This window comes from Contarinia nasturtii, unplaced genomic scaffold, assembly GCF_009176525.2.
Source record: "Contarinia nasturtii isolate CC-2019 unplaced genomic scaffold, AAFC_CNas_1.1 Cnas_scaffold_864, whole genome shotgun sequence".
NCBI lineage: Eukaryota > Metazoa > Arthropoda > Insecta > Diptera > Cecidomyiidae > Contarinia > Contarinia nasturtii.
The window spans coordinates 3,790,919-3,813,872 of NW_022198211.1; the positions used below are offsets into that span (position 1 = coordinate 3,790,919).

Consider the following 22,954-nt stretch of genomic DNA (forward strand, 5'->3'; position numbering starts at 1 on the left):
AGTATTATTATTAATCAAATGATAGTGTCGACGAAAACAACGACATAAGAAACGTAAACTTTTCCTACGACATAAATATTGGAAGTATAAATATATAATGTCGCATTTTTTTCAAAATTTGAACGTTTATTGAGAAAAAGGTTGTACAATAGTGTTATTCAAAGTATTGCCCATCACTAGCCACTATTTTTTCCCATCTTTCTGGTAGCATACGGATTCCGTGTCGGAAGAACTGTTCATCTTTTGATGCGATGAATGAATCGACCCAATTTTTGACTTCTTCAGAAGAAGTAAATCGTGTATCAGCCAGGTTGTCCTGCATCGATCGAAACAAGTGATAATCAGAAGGAGCAATGTCTGGGCTATACGACGGGTGAGGTAGCACATCCCATCGAAGTGTTTCCAAGTATGTCTTCACGACATTTGCAACATGTGGCCGAGCATTGTCATGTTGAAGAATAACTTTGTCGTGTCTTTGCTCATATTCTGGTAGCGTGGCCCATCAATGGTTTCATTCGGTTTCAGCAGATCATAGTACACCACACCTCGTTGATCCCACCAAATACACAGCATTACCTTAAATCCGTGGATATCTTGCTTTGATGTCGATGGTGCTGGTTGGCCGCGCTTCACATATGCTTTTTTTTGCTTTGGGTTATCGTAGTGAATCCACTTTTCATCACCAGTGACAATACGATGCAAAAATCCTTTTCTTTTCTGTCTTTGAAGCAGCTGTTCGCAGGTGAAATATCGTCTTTCCACGTCTCTTGGCTTCAGTACATGTGGTACCCAATTTCCATGCTTTTGAATGAATCCTGCTGCTTTCAAACGTTGTGAAATGGCTGCTTGAGTGACTCCCAATGATTTTGCAAGTTCTTCTTGAGTTTGACACGGATCTTCATCGAGTAATGCCTCCAATTCTTCATCTTCGAACTTTTTTTCTCTTCCGGCACGCTCCTTGTCTTCGACATTAAAATCACCATTTCTGAAGCGTGCAAACCAACGCTGACACATTCTTAAGTCTATAGCATAGTCAGGATAAGCTTCAGTGAGTAAACGATGTGCTTCAGATGCGTTTTTCTTCAAATGGAAAAAGTAAATTAACACTTCCCGCAAATGATCTTTTGATACCACGAATGTCGACATTTTCACCGTAATAAAAAAAATTTGTGTGTAAACTTGTGTTCATTGTGACAGATGGTTTTTAATAGATTTTTTGACGCTCTTTAAGATACAATAGCTGTCAATGTCAAAACAATGGTACATATAATTGATGTGAAGTTAGATACGAATGCGACATTATATATTTATACTTCCAATAGTTCTTTTGAAAGTACGTTATCTCACATTTTTTTTCTTGGTAGTTCACTTGAATTTAGACTAATTACAATTTATTGCTATCAAGCTAAAAAAAAAGACAATCATTTTGAAAAAAAAAAAAGATTCGAGCAAAAACGATTCTAAAGTTTTATCCGCAAAACGTATCCGAAACGAAAGAACGATATTTTCGAATGCACACGACTTGATTTGCTTATCAAAACGCTATATGTGAACGAGACTCTTTACGGTGTAAAATTTCATATTTCATCGTTGCCAGTTTTTTTGTTGTACAAATTTAGCTTTTCATTCAAAAAAAAAAGAGAAATACATCGAACGAATGTGCGTTATAAATATAAACATCGCATTAATCGAAACGAAAGAAATTTATTTTATTATTGTGATATTACCGAAAGGAAATTATAATATATATATACAACATTTAAATTAAATACAGAATATTGAGAAAAAAAACCTTGGTTCGTTTGAGATTTTTTTTCTAGCTTGCTTTCGTTATTAAATAGTAATGTGCTTGATTAAATAAAATGTGTGTTGATTAAACAAATTATTACAATAAAATAAGACTAAACTGACTCATGAACAACTCAAAGTGGTCATGCAAAATGAGGATTAATTCAAAATTTACAATTACTATTAATCGTACAATACTAGATTCAATATGTAAATGCTTCTTTTTGCTCATCAAATTTTGATTTTTTTTTGTTTCGTTAAGACTACGATTTATATAGCTTTTCTAGACATCTAATATTCAGTCGTTTGACCATGTCAATAACATTGACGTGCAAATATGCATTCAAATTGTTCCATGTAACAAAACCATCTATTTTATTAAATATATATATATTAATGCTTCTTGTTCTATGTATAAATTATTGCAAACGGACATTTCTACTGTACGCCTTCTTTTGGCTTGGTAACTGTTCTTGAGTTCATGACTTCTCTAAATGCGGCCACCATACATGGTTTCATTTAGTTGTGTCTTATGTTGATCACTGTTCGTTCTCGACTCTCTTCGCGATGCGAAGACGAATGACGTGGTGGTGATGTATTAGCATTACTTCCGCTAGCATCTTTCGAATTGCCCATGCGAGTCTTGCGTGATCGCTTAAATTTTGCCATATCCTCACCAAACACGTCACCTGTTCGAAGTGCTGAAATCAAATCATCGAACTCGCCTTTATTGTCGACGGCTGTTTTCGAATCGCCTTTCTTAAAGCCCAAATTCTTTGCAACCGAAGACAGAAGACCTTCTTTATTTTTACGCTCAATAGTACGTTTTTTGAGCTGCGAAAAAAAATAAAAAATTAAATTTAACATATACTCTTTAAATAATTTTTTTTTTAATTCGACTCTTACCTCAGCCTCTTGTTTAGCTCGCTTCTCCTCTTCTTCTTGACGTTTTTTGAAGTTCTCGTTATCGTGACGAGCTTCCGTAAACGATGTCAGGAATGAATCGAAAATGCCGAAAAATTCATCGGGCTGAATGACCGAACCATCTTCACCGAATAAACGTACAGCCCGATCAAATCGTGTTTTCATATCCTGGAACATGTCTTCGAGTTCGGCAAAACGTACCGATGCTTGAGCATGGAATTCACGCATAACCGGTAAGAAACGATCACCGGCTGGTGGCGTTCCTACACTGCGATTAAACTCAATTTCACGACCAACATCGACCAAACCATTTCGCAGCAGAGATATATCTTTGTCCATTTCAGCCAATGACACTTTGGCCGCTTGACGTACATGTGGAATATCTTCGTCCAATTTCAGTAGATCTTTGAATTTCTTTTCTACTACTTCAACCAAATAATGTAATAATGTTGTGCCCTTTGCTGAGCTCGATTTTGTATCAGCCAATCGATTTAATGATGCCAAACGGAAACCACACGCATTGCCTCTGGCACCACGATTCATGTAATTGCCAAGGGCCAACACCACTTCGAGCAGACGACGCAAGCGTCTCGAGCGGGCCACTTCTCTTGATGCCTCCATTACACTTTGAATTCGTGGCTTTAAATCATTTACGGCAATCATAAATCGCTTTTTGTAATGAAGACTACGTAATCGTTGCTCGTAATGTGTTATCCTAAGAATTGATTAAAAAAAAAAGATTGTTTACCTTTTCAAATTGTTAAAATATAATATTATCTTACTTTGAAATTTCGTAAAGGAATCGATCGGCACGAGCCAATGAATCGATATCTTCTGAATGTTCATCTATTGGGGGAGAATGAAAAGAATTGAATAAATATTTATTATTTTTTGTGGTGTATGACATTTTTATACCTAATAGAGCCCGTTCTTCGGTCGATGGTGTGAACTTCAACAATTGTTCAACCATATCAATTGGCAATTGTTCATTTGTATCCATTGAGAGAATTGCTCTGTAAAACAACACAAAAATTAATACAAAAAATAAATAAATTGTTTTTTTATTGATTTTCATGAATGTTACATACTTCGAAATTTCTTCGTCCGACATTTTCAATTTACTCAATAGAATTGTGCAATTTTGTGCACGGCGACCATCAATAACCGATAAGATCTTAGCGCGTCCCTTACCCATCAAACGTAAATCTTCCACTGATCCATCGTTCTATAAAATTAATACACGTATGTTTGATTGTTTTATAAAAAACATATATTTAAAAATCAAACACTCACTGGTACGCCATTCTTTTGGTAAGCACAGAAAAGTTTGTCAATATTTTCGAGTTCAATGTTTGTATACAATTTGCTATCGTCCAATTCACTCCAAATAGTCCCTTGAACCTTGGCATCCGGCAATTTCGACCAGTTAAACGATTTGAGGGGATTGCTTGGCTGTGGCACATTCTTTTTGATTGATTCAGTTCGGGCGAGTGCTGGAGCAGCTATAAACAATAAACATTTTGGTGATACTTCAAATGTAACTAAATGTTAATAATTTTGACTTTACGACTTTACCTGGCATCGCTGGAGCTTTCGGTACTGGTGGAGGTGGTGGTGGCATAACTATAATAAAATCGATAAATACACATGTTTTTTTAAGGACAAAGTAAACGTAGATTCTTACCCAATGGTGGGGGTGGTGGCGGTGGAACTGGACTAGGCATTGATGATTTTGGTGATGGTGTTGCTGGTGTCAAACCATTTGTGGTTCCACTTAAGCCTGAAATCTTTTGGTCGTCTGGTATACTGCCTTCAGATACCAATCGTTCCAATCGAATTCGCTCGTGTTGTTCTTGTGAAAATTTATGCTGTAAATCTTCGATTTTCATTTCAGCATTTAATGCACGTTGCACTGTTTGCGAATGATTTGCACTTTCCTTGTAACAATAAGACAGAGCAATAATTAAATATATATATCAGCTAAACTTGATTATATCTTAATATTATACCTTTTCCAATCGTTCACGCATTCGTGCTAGACTAGTCTCTAAATCTTCTTTCTCCTGCATACGCAAGTCAAACTCTTGTTCCTTTTTGGCCAATTTTGATTGCATATCCAAATTTTCCTTTTCCAATTCGTCGGCTTTGGTGCGTGCAGCAACCAATTCTTCTTCTTTGACTAGCAATTGAACGATTTTTTTCACATCAATCTCAATGATACTGTGGTCAGGATCTTGGATTGTTTTCTCCATCGATACATTGTCCGGATCGATAATATCACTGGTGGGTCGTTCATTATTTTGCAAAATAATTTGCTGTACCACACGATCGAATATCAACCAATGTTGTGTATTGGATCCCGTGACTGTAAGTGGTTAAATAAAAGTTAATTCGTTAAATTGTTGATCCTAATTCAATAAGCAGACATTCGATGTAAACATACATGGAAGCAGTAGCATGTGTTGTAGCAACGACAACAAATGTGCATAAGCTGACGAATGACTCAATTTGCGACGCAATAGATCAAACATCTTTTCAGCACTTTTCGTGTCAACATGTTCCGAATTGAATTTGCGTGCAAGTTCCTTTTCGTCTTCATTTCGAACCATTTCAAAGAAATCCTACAGAGATAAAAGTGAATTAAGTATACTGCAATTCAAGTAAAACAATAGGATGCACGTTTACATACCAAATGCCGATCTAATGTTTCATTTTCATGTTGTCGTAATTTGTCAATAACTGGTTGTAAGCCCAACATTAAAAATTCATAACGCAAATGCAAACGAAATTCCAAATTCTCTTGTCCTGGACCATAATTTAAAACAGCATTGATAAATGACATGATTGCTGTTTTAAGGTTAACATCGTCACGATAGGCGCCAGTCGATCGATCCAAATCGTTGATAATACTTTGGAAACGTGTTCGTTCGGCGGCATACTGTTGAAAGTGTAACATCGCCATTAAAACCTTTTTGTGTCCGCCGGGCACCAAACACACCGCTCCCAATATTTCCAGTGCGGCAATTTTCGTTTTTATATTCTCAGCGGCCAATGATTGTGCAATAATATTGATGCTTGTCGGATGCGATAGGACATGTGCCCGACCAGTCTGATAACAAGTTTTTTTTTAAAAAAAATATCATCAATAAAAGGGTGTTCATAGCATAGAAGGAATAAATAGATTTACATACAGAGTTATTCATCAATGCCTTTAAGCATTGGATCAAGCTGCTGTGCATCGGACTGTTTGCAACGCGGATATCAAGTAGTCGTAAAATGTCCAACAACGCAGACAAACCATTCAATTCCACGAAGCGTAATACAAAACTATGCGCTGATGTACGTAATGCTGTTTTTAGTGCATCCAAGAATGCTGTATGTGATTCAATTTTAAAATTATATTCATGGCATGGAGATTCATCCGGTCGTGATTGGAATTGCTGTTTAAATGAAGATTTATTTAATTAAGTTTTATTTTGCAATTATTTAAAAAAAAAAAAAAAAACAATTTATTTTACTTTTGCAATATCCTTCAATCGTTCAATGTAATGCTCTGGAGTGGGCGGTGAAGTCCGCGAAACCTCCGTACCGTCAGTGCTGTCAATGGGACTTTTTCGTGAACAATAAATTTGCCATTTCTTTTGTGGCGGCAAACTAAGCATTGCCGCTTTATTTGGTGCGGTCAAATCCAATTCCTCTACGAGTTCTGCAAACTTGGCGTCAAGCTCTTCGATCGATGGCATTGGCTGAGTCGGTGTAAGCGTTTGTAATGTAAACGCACCTTCAACCACACAAATTTCAGGCGGTTCATCATCCTATGAATGAAAAATTAAAATGATGAAATGATATAAACAGAAGTATTTTCATCAAGTCAGATTTCAGGTATTTTCTAATTTCATAATCAACAGTCGATTGGTTGGAATAACGAATCGATTTCTAATTAAAAACAAAACAACTGATTTGCTTGCATAATATTCAGGTGACAAACAGTTATGATCAACCAGATGATATTTTGAACAATTTAAGTATGACTGTATGCTGCAATTTTCTCTTTTACAGTGACGACCACTTAATGGAAAGAGGAAAAAAATATCAAGTGATCGAACTGTCACATGCAATGTATTAATAGTGTTGCTCCTTCAACTAACTTAACGTAACTCGTACGTAATTGTCTCATATCGAAAGAGAAATATCCAGCACGATTCGACACGAATCAATAACTGAAATTTTTTTACCGTCTTTATGAGATTCATAAAAATCCCAACACATTTTTATTCATCTTTCTTACAGTTTTTAGCGATATTATGTCATAGTACACCTTCGATAAAATTTATGATAACTTTTTTTAACTAGATTTTAAATCTAATTTATTAACACTGGAATATCTTGAACAATTTAGTTGAATTTTATATCAATTTCATGCCATTTTGAAAGAAATTTATTCCTATGATGTAATAATAATAACATTGTGATACAAAGTAAAGTTAATATTAAAAAAATAAAGTAGATTGTGTTTACATTTATGGGTTCTTGAAAAAAACAATTGACTTTTGATTCATTCCAAACCAGATTTAAATAGACCCGAGAACAAGAAGAAGAACATCTATTTTGCAGCATTGTAACGAAATGAAAAATAGAAAAAAAGTAAGATAAAGACCGGTTAACCGATAAAGACATCTTTCTTAGAAGAAAGTGAATTTTATCAAGTCTAATTAAATTAATTGTTTTCATTTACAAGAGTTCAACAGTTTATTGATGACTGTTATTCGCAAACATTCTAAATGATTGATTTTCATGTATTGTGAGTGTAATTAAAATGGAAATGTGTTAATAACTTGTTTCGATCGAAATAATTCGGTTGGTTGATCCAATAATGAGTTTTCTTATTGTTATGGATGTTCAGTAGCCAGTAATAACTAATAAATTTGATATTTAAGATGCCACTTTCTACAAATATTGTTGTTATACCTGTTCAAGTCTTGATTAGAATCTCACAGCATGAGATTTTTGAATTTGGTAAATGAGTATGCCATTATCATAAATATGCGTGTAATTTATAAGATCATTGTCTTCAAACAATGGCAATCCATTTGCAGAATGGTAAAACTTTCGTTAGATATACTATATGACCAATTTTGTTTTGTCGATGCGCAGATTTTGGTGAGCAATTTGTTAAACTTCGAATTTTGGATTTGTTGAACCGAGATTTAATGCTGGTGATTGGTGTGGTAGTAAAAAAACTTTTAAATGTGAAAGGTTTACGCATTGACCAACAAACGAATCCATTTCTGCTTAAAGATAGCATTAAACAATACCAATTTTTTCGATCATTTCGACGAATCATTAGCCAAAAAATGATTTTTTTTAATGCAATCACATTATTACTTTATGACAATGAATAGTTTTACGGTAAAAACGGTGATTTAACATTCGGCTTTTGGCACAAAAGAAAATCGAAAGTCAAAAAGAATATAATCGTTCAATGGAATAAATATTTTGTCAGCTTCGGGGAAAAAACAGTAATGAGAATCATTATCAAATACAAAACTTCCGACAAATGTACGCATACAATGGGCTGAATGGGATTTCAGCGTGCGAAATATAAACATGGATTTTGGTCATATTTTACGGTATTTAGCGTAGCATTATGGCATATCTCTTGACTTAAGCGCAGCTCAAAAGCCAAAAAAATTCAGATCGTTTATGTCATGATAATAACATCATTGCGATATAAATTCAGTTTTTGGATCATATTTGATCATGAGGCCTTTGTATTGTTGCACAGCAGCGTTGTGTGGCACAAGAGTGTTCTTTATGACATCTTTATACTTAAAGATATTTGCCATAATTTTTGATTTTGAGTCACACCAACTGGCAAAATATCGTTAAATAAATTATTATAGTGTGTACGCTGTACGTTGTACGAACGGAACAGAACTCATGTTAACACAATGACAAATAATTCTAAGAAGAAAAACATGAATATATTAAATATATGTATATATCAGCAGAAATTTAAAGGTCAATATACCGTAATTTATATTATCGCCAAATCAATGCGATCTTTATGAAAAGAAAATCTATAACGATATATTTTCGACATTCGAGGACGTTGTTTGCTAAATATAACTGTTCAACAGAAACCATATTCGAAGGGTGTCAGTTATGCGCACTGTAAACAAGTAAGGAAGTGGCCGATTCATATGAATTACGAACAGGTTCAATGTATGTTAATTACACACAACTTTGGACTGGCTGGTGAAAATTTGTGGCATTGTATTGAATATTTTGGTTAAAATTGAAACAACACCAATAATTCATCGCGTTTGCTGGCAATTAACGTATGCGAATGTTTTCGATAGTAACTAGTTATTCTTTTAATAAGATGTTTGAAACATCATGCTTGCGATAGAGTGAAAATGTATTGAATACATTTTTCCAATGTATAATTTGATAATAAAAGGAATATAATGTTCGTTCATCGTAGCAATTTGTCTGTCGAACGATACACGTCGCCGAAGAAAAGTGAAAATTGAATAAAACACATTTCGTTAGTTTGACAATAAATTTTATGTTTTCATGTAGCGGTGCATTGCTCAATGTATATACTTTGGTTCGTACAATGTGCCAATTTCGTAGAAGTAGCCATTCCCAGTAGAGATTTCATTGTGAATATCTACCGCTTTTACTCTTGTTTTCACAAATGATAGGCGATATAGATTCCTGTTTCTCGTGCCCATATTTACCGTTTATCATTTTGCATATATAGTAATTTGCTTTTGGTAAATGTACGTTTTGCTTTGCCGCTGATTAGAGTGCCGTGTTGTTGTTTTGTCGTTGTTGTCATCGTCGTTTTTTTAATCTTCTATACGGAAAATTAAATGCACGACTTTTAGTCGAAAAGATAATATTGCTCGAGAGCGCGTAGGCACTAGTTGATACCACACAAAATGAGATAAAGCGATACTGTTTTTTTTTATTTGTGTGATTCAGTGAGAGTGTAATGAGAGTTTGTTTTTGTTCGATTGCATTGCAAAAAACCACCAACTGCAAGTGTTTGTTATGCATATTATTTCATTGGCGCCTCATGTTTTACGCGCAGATCCGATTTTTATGCAGCTTTTCTTATTTATGGTATAAATGCAACCATTTTTTCAATGCGTAAAACTCCCGGCATATTCGTTTCGATATGTTCAAGCACTACGCTAAAATACCGATTGGATGGACACTTTGATTTGCCTATGCATTTTGCATTAAGCATTAAGTTTGATATTATAGTTATTGTTTCCTGGCACTTTTTTCATTTATTCAATGGCATTTATAGCTTGTCTGAATTGATCGTTATAACTCTAAACGTGTCACTTCACGTTGCACAATAAAGTCAATGCTAAGACATTTTCTTTTTCGATTTTTTTTCATATATGCTTTTGGTTCATAGAAATCCGGTGAAAATTCTGAATTTATATTTGGCATATCAATTATGCCTTATGAAATTTTTATTTGAATTTTATTATTGGATTTCTTTTATTGCTTGCGCCATGCGATGACAACATTTATACACATATTGTATATAAATATAAATGAAAGGAAAAGTTGTTGTAGCTGCTGGCATGTGGACTTGTAGGTGGTTTTTCTGCAATAGAAAGTTTTTAGTAAAGTAATAAATGTTCGAAATAAATATTTCACCAATGGTCATGTCATAGACATTAAAACTGAAGTGAAAATTTAGAAGTCAAAAACATCGTGATGTGCTGTCAAATCCGGCATTCTATTCTTCCATTTAAGAGATATATAGATTTCGATCCATAATCGGTTTCTTTTTTATTACAGATAATAAAATCAATGATTTAAACAAATTAAGTGTAAAAATCATTGAGTTTTAACTTTTATGGTTATTGGCTATAATAATAATTTGACGTGTGTTTGGGCGTAAGTTATTTCATAAAACGGTATCAACCTTCATCGTAAATTGAAGTCCATTTGTCGCACTTTGAATGCTTACCGTGTAATTGTTTTTACTTCATATATATTCTATCGGCAAATTTATTACAATTTAATCTTTTCTAACACCATTTGAATGTGGAGTTACAGGGCAGCAGCATTCAATATATCTTAAGGCCATTTTTGTAAATGATGGAAAACTATGCGCTTGATGCACTGTTACAAAATCCGTAAATGCTGACATTTATTCGACATATATAAGTTTTCAATCGGCGATTTTCTGTACCGTGCCTGAATAACTTTTTGTTTCACTTTTCAAATAACCTGTTCGACCAAAAGTGGTTTGCGGCCGGTAAGGAAAATCACTAGATATTATTTATTTGTATTCGAAATGCGATGAAGAAAAATGATGTTTATTAAGTTTTGCATAATTTGTATGTGCGTGTCTGGATGTTTTGCTCTCGATTTATGTATCGCATCTCAGCAGCCACGCGATATACTCTCTCGTCCAACGGAAAAAGTACAGAACCATATCGGATACATATCACAATCTGGTTTTTTGTATTTTTTGAAAGCACACTCACAAAACGAAATTACTTTCACTCGATGGCATACAGCGACAGACAAACAAAAACAACCAGTTCCATTGCAATTAATACGCAGCATGAATTGCAATTATTATATTATATTATATATATATATCGATGAGATATTGAAATGTGGCAAAGTAAATTTTCGCTTCGAGCGAGTCGAGTAGTTGTTTTTTTGCAATCGACAAGCGATCAAACTATTTTCAGAGACACGCATAAATTTCCGTACTATACGATTCCGCGGAATAATGTAAAACATGTTCGTGCCACTGTTGATATATTGAATGGACATATTTGTTCCATATAAATAGAGGAGGTATGATAAATGAATTTCGTTCTTCCGACATATCACTTGTGCTCAATTCCAGCGGCTGAGTTTAAATGCGATTTGAGCAATTGAATTTTAACCAATCAGTTATGAACCATGAAAAATTATGGATTTCATGAAATATTGTTTGACGAAAATGAATTAAGTACTTTTGTCATTGAGTTTCTTATGCTTAATAGCCCAATCAGTTGAGTTAATATTTGTATTCAATTAATGTTGCGAAAATCTTTTATTCGATATTTCGTACCTGAAAGCAACCGCACAGACCGCGACGGCCTCTAAATCCCGGCATCTTTTTACGTTGTTGTTGTTCTCGATAGAAACGATGTAATGGCGTTAAATTTGGCGCAAACTGATCCTTCTGATTGCCATATAAATCACTAATTATATTGTTGTTATTTGTGTTATTGTCGTCATCAGAACGTTGGTCGTTTTTATCATCCGAAAAATTCAGACAATAACCCAAATATGGTAAATGTGATCGGAGCGCTTCTAAATTGACGGGACAACTGGGAAGACCCTGTAAAGAGAGAATGAGAATTTTATAAATTTTATTATATTTTTAACAATAATTTTTTTATTAAATTATCTCTCTTGACGTCAATGAAAAGTTTTTTTTTTCTTGCGACAGTCATTTTCCACAAAAGCAACTTTCAATGTAAATGATCAAATAATCGCATTGTTTTCTCATCATAATACAGGCATAAGCAAATTGTATAGTTGACATATGCAGACATACACACATAAACCTGTCCAGTAGTGTGAAAATAACCATTTCACCTCAGCTTAAGTTTTTTCTTCGACATAAAAAGTGGCCTACCGATCGGTCATTTGGTTGTGAAGAATTTCTTATAATAATGAAACCATAAATATGTTGTTCAACAGCCACGAACAAAGCAAAAAAAAAAAATAATAACGACAAGAAATGGGTGAACCGCTTCGATTATAAGTTCATGTGCACTTTCGTATTGCTGTAAAGAACCGGCAATTCACAAAAAAACGCTGCATTTTTCTTCAGTAATGTGCTGTTGTCAGGTGATTATAAGAAATGGCAGTATCGTTGCGTTTTTATTTATCATGTCTCTTCCCATTTAAGTTGTCCAACCAAGAAACGGAAACAATGAGCACTCATGTCGCTTTCTTGAATTCCATCCGAACAGCAAGTTACTTGATACATACTTTTCATTTGTTCATTCGTATTTTGTTGACGGAAAAATACGACATTTCATACTTTGTATGTAAATCGACAAGTGAAATTTTCCGCTGGCATTAAAATCGAAGCGAAATTGGTGCACACACGATCACAACAGGGAATATATGTGTACATTAGTATGTGTTCGAATGTTGATGAAAGTAAAAAAAAAAATATTCTCGTTGTGTGTGTGTTTTTTGAAATATCGAGTTCGTTGCATTGTATACATCCAATCCAAAGTTCTTTGATCCGTATTGTAATGACTCCGTTGACTTTGACTTTGTGAAACTATCTATGAACCAATCTTGGGATGATGCTCCTTCTTAGTGTACTTTAAATTCACAATGCCTTTTTTCTCATGTGAACCACTTCCATCGGAATATATTAGCATGAACTTTTCAACTCAGCCCTTCGTCTCGATTGTTGTATAAAACTTCAAATATGTTCAATTGCGTGCGTCGACGTGCCGGAGCACATTTTTATAACATCATCAATATAAAACTATAATGTTAAGTATTCTAGCGGTTCGCACAAGCTCTACCACTCGAAACTGCAATGCATTTTACATACGGAACTACAGCACCTGGAGCAAGATATATCTATATGATATTCAGCGTCTATATCGATTTTATAATATGAAATGCGAATGAACTTTTCAAACATGACTGAGGAAAAAAAACATATTACATGCATCAAATAAAAGAAATATACAATTCCTTCAAGTTTATGAAATGCACTTTCCGTACACTAGAGCAAAGAAATTTTCGCGAATGTGTTCTGTACGATTGGGCCTCATTCGTTGCCTTAAGTGGCGAGGCCATTAGGGCGGACTGAAAGCGGAATCAAAGCAAGCCACTTTTAACATTAGCACTCGAAATAGAAAGCACACAGAAATTGTGATGACAGGCTATAAAACCATATTTTATTGGTATTCAATTTTTGGTGAAGTTGATTTCCATTAAAAAAAAAAAAATGAAGAACCAGATCAATTCCAAAATGGTAAATTGATTCATTCGGCTCTACTATGTATGAGTGTTTCCATTTTAGGTGAAAAATGGCTACGGTTTCCTGCATACAGTGCTTTTTTAATACTTGTTTTCGTTGTTGTTGTTTTGTTTAATATCAAATGCCACTCGATGGTACAAATACCCTGCGCGCGCACAAACACAAAGAGCAGTAAACGAGAATCATAGACTTTTTACTTACAGCGAGATAAAAAAAAGTGAGCATAAAAAACTAATACATTGTAAGCACCTTCGGGTATGCTTACAAACATATAGTAACGGAACAATGAACACCAACTCTATCATTAATGTGTGGTAGATCACCATGTCTATTCATTTATACGAATATCTTGCTATTGTATCATCGAATTGAACCCGACGCTGTAAGAGAGAAAAAAGTGCACCGTGAGTTCTTTCTTGACGATAAAAGAAAAAATAACATCTTCTGATTCAATTGCAAAGGAAACACGCTCTTCACCACAGACCGAAATTACAATATAAAAGGTTGTTATTTCACAAAATTAAATGGTTTCTTGCACATTTGAATAACCGTTTAGCAATAAATACGTAGGAAAAATGTAATTTCAAGAAGTCGCGTCGTCGCACAGATCGCTTTATTCCCGTGTACTTATAACCATGTAATGACAATAATCTTCTATATATATGCACAGTCGACATCAGCTGGAAATAAAAATATTCCGCATGCATAATATCAACCTTGAAATAAAAGATGAAAAACAAAACGATCAACCATAAACAGATAAACTGTACTGTTTTAGCATTGCAAAAAATTGGAATTCGCCAATATATTCGATTTTATTGGAATATTTATATGTTCTTCTTGTTCAATGCATGGTATTTGTTTGAAGACAATTTAAGTGTATGAAATGATAATGATGTACCTTTTAGTTCATTCATATATATATTTTTTACATTGATTTCAAGGTCATTTCCCATTCAATTTATTCTAATTGAAGAAGAAAAAAAACGTACTTTTGTGGCAATGCGATTTATTTATTTGCGCCGCACCAGTGCTTGTAATTAAGACGTTAAATTTACGATTATTTTATTGAACTTTTAATTTGTTTGGTTTGGTTTGGTTTGTGGGTCGATGTACAGTATTTTTTTTTTAAATAAGTAATATATTCGTTGCATCGTATTTAAATGAATCGATAATTTTAGCCTTTAGAAATAAAATGAGGGTCTGTATATGCTTTTGGCTTGTATCGATATTACTATTTTTTAATTGAAATGAAATACTTTACTTTATCTGACTGACCACAATTTAAACACAATTTAAACTCAATCGAGAGTCATCATAAAACATGATCAAAACAAAATTGATCAACTGAAAAAGTTAAAATAAGTTTAAAGTGACGTGCGTCATCCAATTCAATTAAAAAACATCTTAAGATGGATTTCGTGTTTGAAAAAATTAATTTCAACGGGATTGGAAAGACTTTTCCCTCATTTCTTTAATAAAAACATTGTTGAGAATTGTCTGTGTGAGTTTTGTTGTCGTATACCTACGTCAAATCATGATGTTTGCTCTTGCGATCAACTTTGTCCATGTTGTGTTTATGAAAAAAATTACCGTGTGCAGGTAGCAATGACACTGCTGTAATGTGTGTTCCATGTTTACACGATTACATAAATATCTAAAGTAAATAGTCATTAATCATAAAATAATACTCGTTTGTTTGTTGATTATGATGTCATCGTGGTGGTTTTTTAAGAAACAGAAAAGACCTAATACAAAAATTACCGTCAATGCAGAAAGACTTGTTTTAGATGACAACCAATGTAAGAATGGAACTTGATCAAACCATCTCATTTCCATATTTTAGTTGCGCTGATTGGTTGCGTACATGATGGCCGGTGCGTCTTGAAACACGCATGCTCGATAGAATTGAAGGTGTCTTTCGATTAAAATACTTGATGATTGATTTGTTGGACGATGGCTAATATTCTTGATTTCGTTTTTACATTCAGGTTTTCGGCATTCGATTGCATCGCATGTATTGTTGTAACCATGAAAGTGTGCTGCACATAATCCAGAATTCCTCAATGGATTAATTTGTTTTCACCGTTTATTTCCATCTTTTTTCTTTATCGTATATCTTATTCAATAATCGTAGGTTGGAATGATGCCGTTAAACTCTTTCCAAATCGCATTCAAAACCATTCAATTACATCATTGGAACGCGTCATAGAGTGCATTGAATCTTTTGTTCGTGTGAGTGGAAAATAAAGAAATACCAAAAGGCAGTATGTACCGTATACATAAATTGATGTTACAACTCACAACCACTAAATGTTATGCTGCCATTTGGCATCAAAGTGAATGCGCAAGCAAACTTACGAACATGATCAATTTTTATTTTTTCATCTATTCACATACCAGACGCAAGTATTCACAGCAAAATATTTCTCTAGTCGTGATCTCGTATTACATGAATGACAAATGCCATTTCTCGTAGCGCTAAACCAAATCTGCATTTTTATCACTCAATCATTTTCATGCAATCGTTTTGCATTCATGTATTTCACGAGGAAGAAACGTATTGGTGTTTGTATGCTACATGCATGGTTTGCATTTCAATCACATTTTCGACTATTCAGCGGATATCAATTTTGCCCCACGAAAAGCACCGTTAAAATTTCAAACAAAAGTGCCACACACGAATATTTCACATTCTTTTTCATTGAATGTGTCATGAAGCAATTTCAATGATATATGACAAATTTTATAAAATTTAATCTCTTTCTCAATGGGATGAAGATGTATTCCATTTTGTAAAAAATGTGGTCATAATGTAAACGGATTTATACATTATGCTTCTATTTGGCGTTTGATCCACTGTTAGATCTATCTCACTTTTGCGCACGCGTTCTTTCAACGAAGATGAAAGTGTATATTTTGTGCAATTATTGGTCATAGATCTTCCGTTGTAGCAAGAAAGTCGAGATTGAGATGGTTTGGTCATGTCCAACGTATGAATGAGTCTCGTTTGCCAAAGAAGGTTTTGTATGCTGATTCAGATGGACCGAGAAATAGGGGAAGACCGGTTAAATGTGATTTGGATGTTGGAGGGTATGATTGGTGTAGAGAAACTCAAGACCTGGCTTGTTAGAGGAATTTGAGGCTAGTCGTTACGTAAAAGACCACACACCGAAAGGTACAATCGGTCTATAAATGATTGTTGTTGTTGTTGATCTTCCGTTGTAAATTTCTACGATTTAAATTGAATGTTACACTAAGTCATAATCATGACAAAAAATAAGCAATGATAATAAGAAAGTGGGAAAATTGCAGTAAACAATAGCAAACCGATATTTTATGCTTCATTTTCAATCAGATATCGCTTTGAAAACAAAGTGTTTGAATTTAAAAATGTCTGTGAATTGATAATGATGAACTACGACACTATAGAGTACTATAGTGTACTATTGGCGTCGAGTTTGTAGTGATTTTGTACGTTGATATTAAGAGAGTGTGTGCAATCATTTTAATTAAACTTCAATTCAGACGTGAGACTAATTTCAAAATAATGAACCCGCATAGATCAACTGGTTTAAGTAGATTTTACTTTTAAGACAAGCGCATACTATTTGAAGTTAAGTGTTCGATTATAAATTTTATATCAGGCAATAATTTACAAGGTAACCTGTAGTGACTTCTAAAAAAGCGTCGAAAAAATATCGTTGCTAATTGCGTGAAATGCATTCGCATTCATTTGTTATGAAGCTGCATACGGACGAGCGCTATTGTTGAGAGTTGATTCGCACACGCCTGCTCTCGAGTGAAAGTGGATGAAGAATTTCGATTTGGAATTCTTTTTGCCTTTTTTCCCTTTGAGTGTGAATTTTCGTTGTTTGTGTTGTTTTCTTCGCATAATAAATCTGTGTACACCGAAGACTTTTATGCGCAATGAAAAACGTACTCACGTGAGTACCGTTGCCTCAGTCACATTCGTTTCCGTTCATTTTTGTTATATTGTGCATTAATGAGTGCACTGACAGATATTTTTCTCTCTCTCCTTCTTTGAATAAAATCGATTGCAGCAATTAACTGTCGTCACATAGTTTTTTCTCTTCTTCTTCGGGCTCAGCCAGTGATGTGTATAGTTTGTGCGCGGCATAAAGCCTCGTAAAATATGTAGGTAAATCAGTTTATGGATTTATTAAAATGTTAATTGCACCAAAAAAGCAATAAAAAAGACTCGGTTAAATCACGTCTTCGACAAAAATGAATGCAAATCAAAGTGAATACGTTTACTGACAATGGCGCCAGAGCATCGCTGTTGCGTCAATCACATTGACGAATCGCTTCGAACTGTCTTAGTTAATTTGTACGTCGTAATGTATACGATGGTAGGCTACGACTAAATGTTATTTGATGTACACACGTCCAAGAAATCGTGTCAAATGCTTTGTTAACCCATCGCATATTGAAGATATGATAAATCGATTTTTCATAAACAAAATTGGATTTAGCAAATGCTTAGACTTGTACTGCAAATTAGTAAATATGATTTTCCTCCGCATTCGAATCGCTTAGGTCAATTTGATGATGGAGTTTCTTTAAATTGACTACTCCAAAAAAGCCGTTTAACAGAAAATAGCTTGCTTGACAAGAGGATTTAGCGTTTCTAATTTTGAATGTGATCGATGTTATGTCAAATATGAAAGATATGCTACGATATAAATCATTAGACAATGTTGTCCAAATCGAAAAAGAAAAGGCCATTACGTGCCATACCAATTGCTTATTTTATTTTGAACAAAATGGGTGTATTGTTGTCCACATGAATTATTTAAAAATTAATCTTTCTTCGAGCGGCGTATTGTCTCCATTAATTCATTGGCTGTAATGTATGTTCGTACATTTCACCACAATTGACTACAATAAATCTGAAAACATATGTATTTGTTTGTTTTGTAGATGTTTGGAATGAAGCATAACATCTCTTACCAAACAACTGTAATAAATTCCAAATATAAAAAGTAGAATATATTGATCCAATACGTTTGCAAAAAATGCAAAAAAAAAAACGCAGCTCATTGTAATCCATACCAGAATGCATATGATTTGATTTCGTAATGAAACACCTTCTGACATATTTGTGCATTGAACGTAAAAACATTTGCTGCGTGCATGAGCATATGTAATATGCTAACAAGTTAGCGAATTGGTTCGCACGGTTCAACATGAATTAACATTGAACAGTGTTTGGTTAAGATATCTGAAATGTATCTAGATACTTTTGAGATAGTATCTCAATTTTCCGGAATTCATCTAGATATTTTCAAGATTTTCATCTTATCTTTTTGATAAAAGATAAGATATCTTTCGAAAAGATAAGATAAAAAAATAAGATAACGAAAATTATTTGAATAAAATTTTGAAAAATGTCAAGGTGAAAAAAAAAGAATGTTAATTAATATCTGCTATAAACAAACTTCACGCACTGTGGATATTAATCGGTCCGGGTAATCGGGCCCATGAATCGTGCGTTGAAGTTGTCCGATGTGTTCTGCGAACACCGTGCGTAACACGATGGAATTCCAAATTCGATTTTATCGAAAAATCGTAGTTTTAAAAGCATTACTGTGCACTATTTATCGTCCCATCAGAGGGAATCGTTCGTTTTAGCTTTTCGACAGATATATGGCAAAAGTCATACGATGCTTTGACCAAAATACTTATAAACGCCTTTAAAAAATATGATCTGGCAGTACACAAAATAACACATATTGTTACGGATGGTGGAAGCACCTTTTTCAAAGCGTTTCGAGTTTATGCCATTTATGCAATACGAAGGTGAATTTCTCGAAATTTCTCGAATGCAATCAACTTGATTTCAATGGGCGTGCAATGAAATTTGATAACGAAGAATTCGAATATAATTTTGACGAATCGGGTCATGAAATTGATCATTTTCGCTACCGACAATTGATGATTTTTTTTTAAATAAATGACCAAAATATCTTATTATTTATCTTAAAAAATAAAGATAAGATACCAAAAAAAGCCAAAAGATAAGATAAAGATAAGATGATTTTTTAAGTTTCTAAAATCATCTAGATAAGATAAAAGATAGTATCTATCTTATCTTATCTTACTATCTCAAACGAGATAAGATATCTTTACCAAACACTGACATTGAATATATCGGCATATTGTTGACCTCACATGCACACTAGACGCTACACTCGTATTTTTCCTATTAATTTCAAATCATTTCGATGCAACATTTATTTTATATATTAAAAACAAACAGCCAATCGCATCATAAAATGGAGCTATCATTGTATTTACACTTTGGTTATTCAACAAGAAAATGGTTTGGTTTTTTTTCTTGCAATTATAGGAGAGAATCAATTCCGACAACTTGCCACTATTTTTTCTCTTTGTCTCTGTCACTCTGAACAAAACGGAATAATATGTGTTGATCTCTGCGCACTCCAAGAGCTGAGCTCACTAACTGCAACACAATAACATGTAATTATTTTGATAAACGAACGAAAGTTGTGGAAGGAAAATTCCAATTTCGAATAGAAATTAAATGATTTTTTCTCTCGATGCCGATTCATTGACGTAGCGCAGCAGTAGTAGCACGCGGCGGTTTGAAATTAAAATATGCTCATTTAACAAAAATTTCACGACGCGTAATAGCCAGAAATGATGATGAGGAAAAATTGCTGGCTTGTTAAAACTGATATGTACATGGACGGTTGCGGCTCGTTATGTCAGAATGAATTGGAATGAAGATTTACACATGATTTCAAGACATAAATGAGTTTACTCTCAAAGTCCATTTCCGATCACAATTTCATAGGCGGCATTTTATTTGAGAGAGATCGAAGAAAAACAGCCAATGATCGTGTATAAATGATTCGAAATCAGAGCATATGTGTAATATATTTTTTTTTAAATATAAAGAAAATTGCATTGAAAAAAGAAAATATTTCACATTTCCTCCCCATGTTCTATGAAAAATGCCGTAATTAAGCACGACACAACAAAAAAACAGTGTATCATTAAATGCAACGTTTTTGTACAATATCTGGATCGAGAAAAATTTAATAAATTAAAATTACTTGCAAAATGATTTTTCGTAGCACTTTCACATTTTCTCGAGATTCTTTTCTTGAATGGTAAATTTCAGTTTGGTTTGATTTTCTGGCAAAAATGGAATCAAATTTAGCGACCAAATAGATGGTGGCAAGAAAAGAAAAGAAATAAAAACCTTGCATAATTTCATTTTTGTTGACGGGTAACATTAAGTTTATTCCATTTAACCATTCGACACAAATTACCAATTCCATTGAAACAAAAATGCTTCTTGCGCTTGCGTTTGATTTCGTTTTTATACTCCATTTGTTTGTTATTCGACTTTGTAAAAAACAAAAGCAAAACTCGGCAAAACTGGACCAAACAAAACCATCGCAGTGTTTTTTTTTTAGTCCTCTTCTTGTCACTTCTTTGAATCATTATAGCAATCGTTTTAGACTATTCATCGAATAAGCACGTAATTTATTCAATGTTTTTCAATTAACGACATAATTAAATGGCTTGAAGTAGCGCGAAAAAAATTTGCACCCATTATATTTCTCAATCAAACAGCATCAACGATTTTTTTTTATTGACTTCAAAATTGTAGCGTCTAGATTATACAAAACAAAGATCGTGCTTGATTATGAAGTAGTTTATGCATTGCATTTCGTACGTATAACAACAATCGATCATTTGTGTGATACTCGTTAAATAAGTGGCACCTTTTTTCAAATTACCGAGAAGAGAAAAAAAACATTAATTGCAGAAAGTTTAAATGACCATTGTTTGCATAACCGAGTCACTTATTTCGATTGACCCATTGAAGCAGAATGATGAGAAAATGAACTCACTCTTTCTTCATTTGCTTTCATGAGTTTGCCTTTTGATTGGTGTTTCATTTTTTTTATCTCTAATTTAAATGCCAATTTAAATGGTCAATAATGACAAATTAAATTTGAAATGAATATCATACCATCATTCAACGAATGCCAACGAATTTTTGTTGTTCTAAATAACCGTTAATTTACACCTTACAACCATTTACACCTTATTCTAATCAAACCATTTTCGAATCAATTAAAGCGAACTTTTTGTGCACAGCAAATCTAACTTTTGTTTAACATATGTGCCGTTTTGATATGTCTGCTGAAAACATATTTTATGCGGTAATCTTTACTCACGGAACTGAATTTCGTTCAAATATTTGCGTATGAATCTCATTGAATGTATGATATGGTGCACGTTTACCCGAAAAAAAAAGTTTATTACATTAAGGTTTTTTTCACATTAATGTACAGTTGCATAAGATATTTTATTCTACAATAGTATTGTTTACAATGTACAATGTGTGTATCGGTACGTTTTAACGGTTTGTTTAGTGTTGGATGGTTGATATTTCATAGTCGTTATTATTCGTTGTTTTGTTTTGCGCGCAAGTATAATGTAATACTGTCGATTGGACATGGGCAATGGCTACTGAACGTCCGTTTGCACCGAAGCAAAAAATGATCGGAGCAAAAAATTACGGTCTCCAATCAATTCATCATAAAACTGGCACCACTTTATATCTCACCACGTGACGCTCTTTCTTGCTCTCGTGCAAAACAAAAGTTTGTAATTAAAAACGATGAGATTCTTCGCTGGCCGATCGAATTTTTTTGTGCTCAGTTTTGTGTGGTGGAACGCATGTCCGGATGTAATTTATGTTTTTAGTGATTGCAAAAATGAAAGTGAATTGCCCAACCTGGTCGCTGCTTGTGTTCGGAACGATTTGAAAAGAGAAAAAAACATCGTACCACGCCAAGGGAATCAAATTAGATAAACACTTAAATTCAATTTCAATACAAAAAAAAACGTCCCAAGCAATTTCACCTCGATTACTTTCCATTGCAACTGGATGAAATTGAAAACCGAAAATTTTGGAAGTCAAATCATGGCCGTAATCATGATGATAAAAAGTAAAATTAGATGAAACAAAAATGCAAAATATTGAGAATCATGTGTGCAACGATTTCACATCTCAACATGACATGTTGTCGGATGCCACTTCTCGAAGTAGGCGAGCATGTAAAATGACCTATTACCTGCATACACACACTCACCAATAGTAAAAAACACTTTCTTCTA

General features: G+C 33.8%; 1 protein-coding gene across 1 annotated transcript in view; it reads right to left on the minus strand.

Annotated features, from left to right (window-relative positions):
• Positions 1-1,797: 1,797 nt before the first annotated feature.
• Positions 1,798-22,954, minus strand: part of LOC116342419 (disheveled-associated activator of morphogenesis 1) — a 45,179-nt gene continuing 24,022 nt past the window's right edge. Inside the window, exons 2-15 of the mRNA XM_031770025.1 lie at positions 11,819-12,091; positions 6,231-6,527; positions 5,904-6,152; positions 5,402-5,821; positions 5,156-5,333; positions 4,722-5,077; positions 4,397-4,649; positions 4,288-4,335; positions 4,006-4,214; positions 3,801-3,937; positions 3,628-3,725; positions 3,495-3,558; positions 2,695-3,427; positions 1,798-2,622 (exon numbers count right to left, since the gene is read on the minus strand). Coding sequence (XP_031625885.1) covers positions 2,308-2,622; positions 2,695-3,427; positions 3,495-3,558; positions 3,628-3,725; positions 3,801-3,937; positions 4,006-4,214; positions 4,288-4,335; positions 4,397-4,649; positions 4,722-5,077; positions 5,156-5,333; positions 5,402-5,821; positions 5,904-6,152; positions 6,231-6,527; positions 11,819-12,091 — 3,630 coding nt within the window. The 3' untranslated portion in view covers positions 1,798-2,307. The remainder of the gene's footprint in view (positions 2,623-2,694; positions 3,428-3,494; positions 3,559-3,627; positions 3,726-3,800; positions 3,938-4,005; positions 4,215-4,287; positions 4,336-4,396; positions 4,650-4,721; positions 5,078-5,155; positions 5,334-5,401; positions 5,822-5,903; positions 6,153-6,230; positions 6,528-11,818; positions 12,092-22,954) is intronic.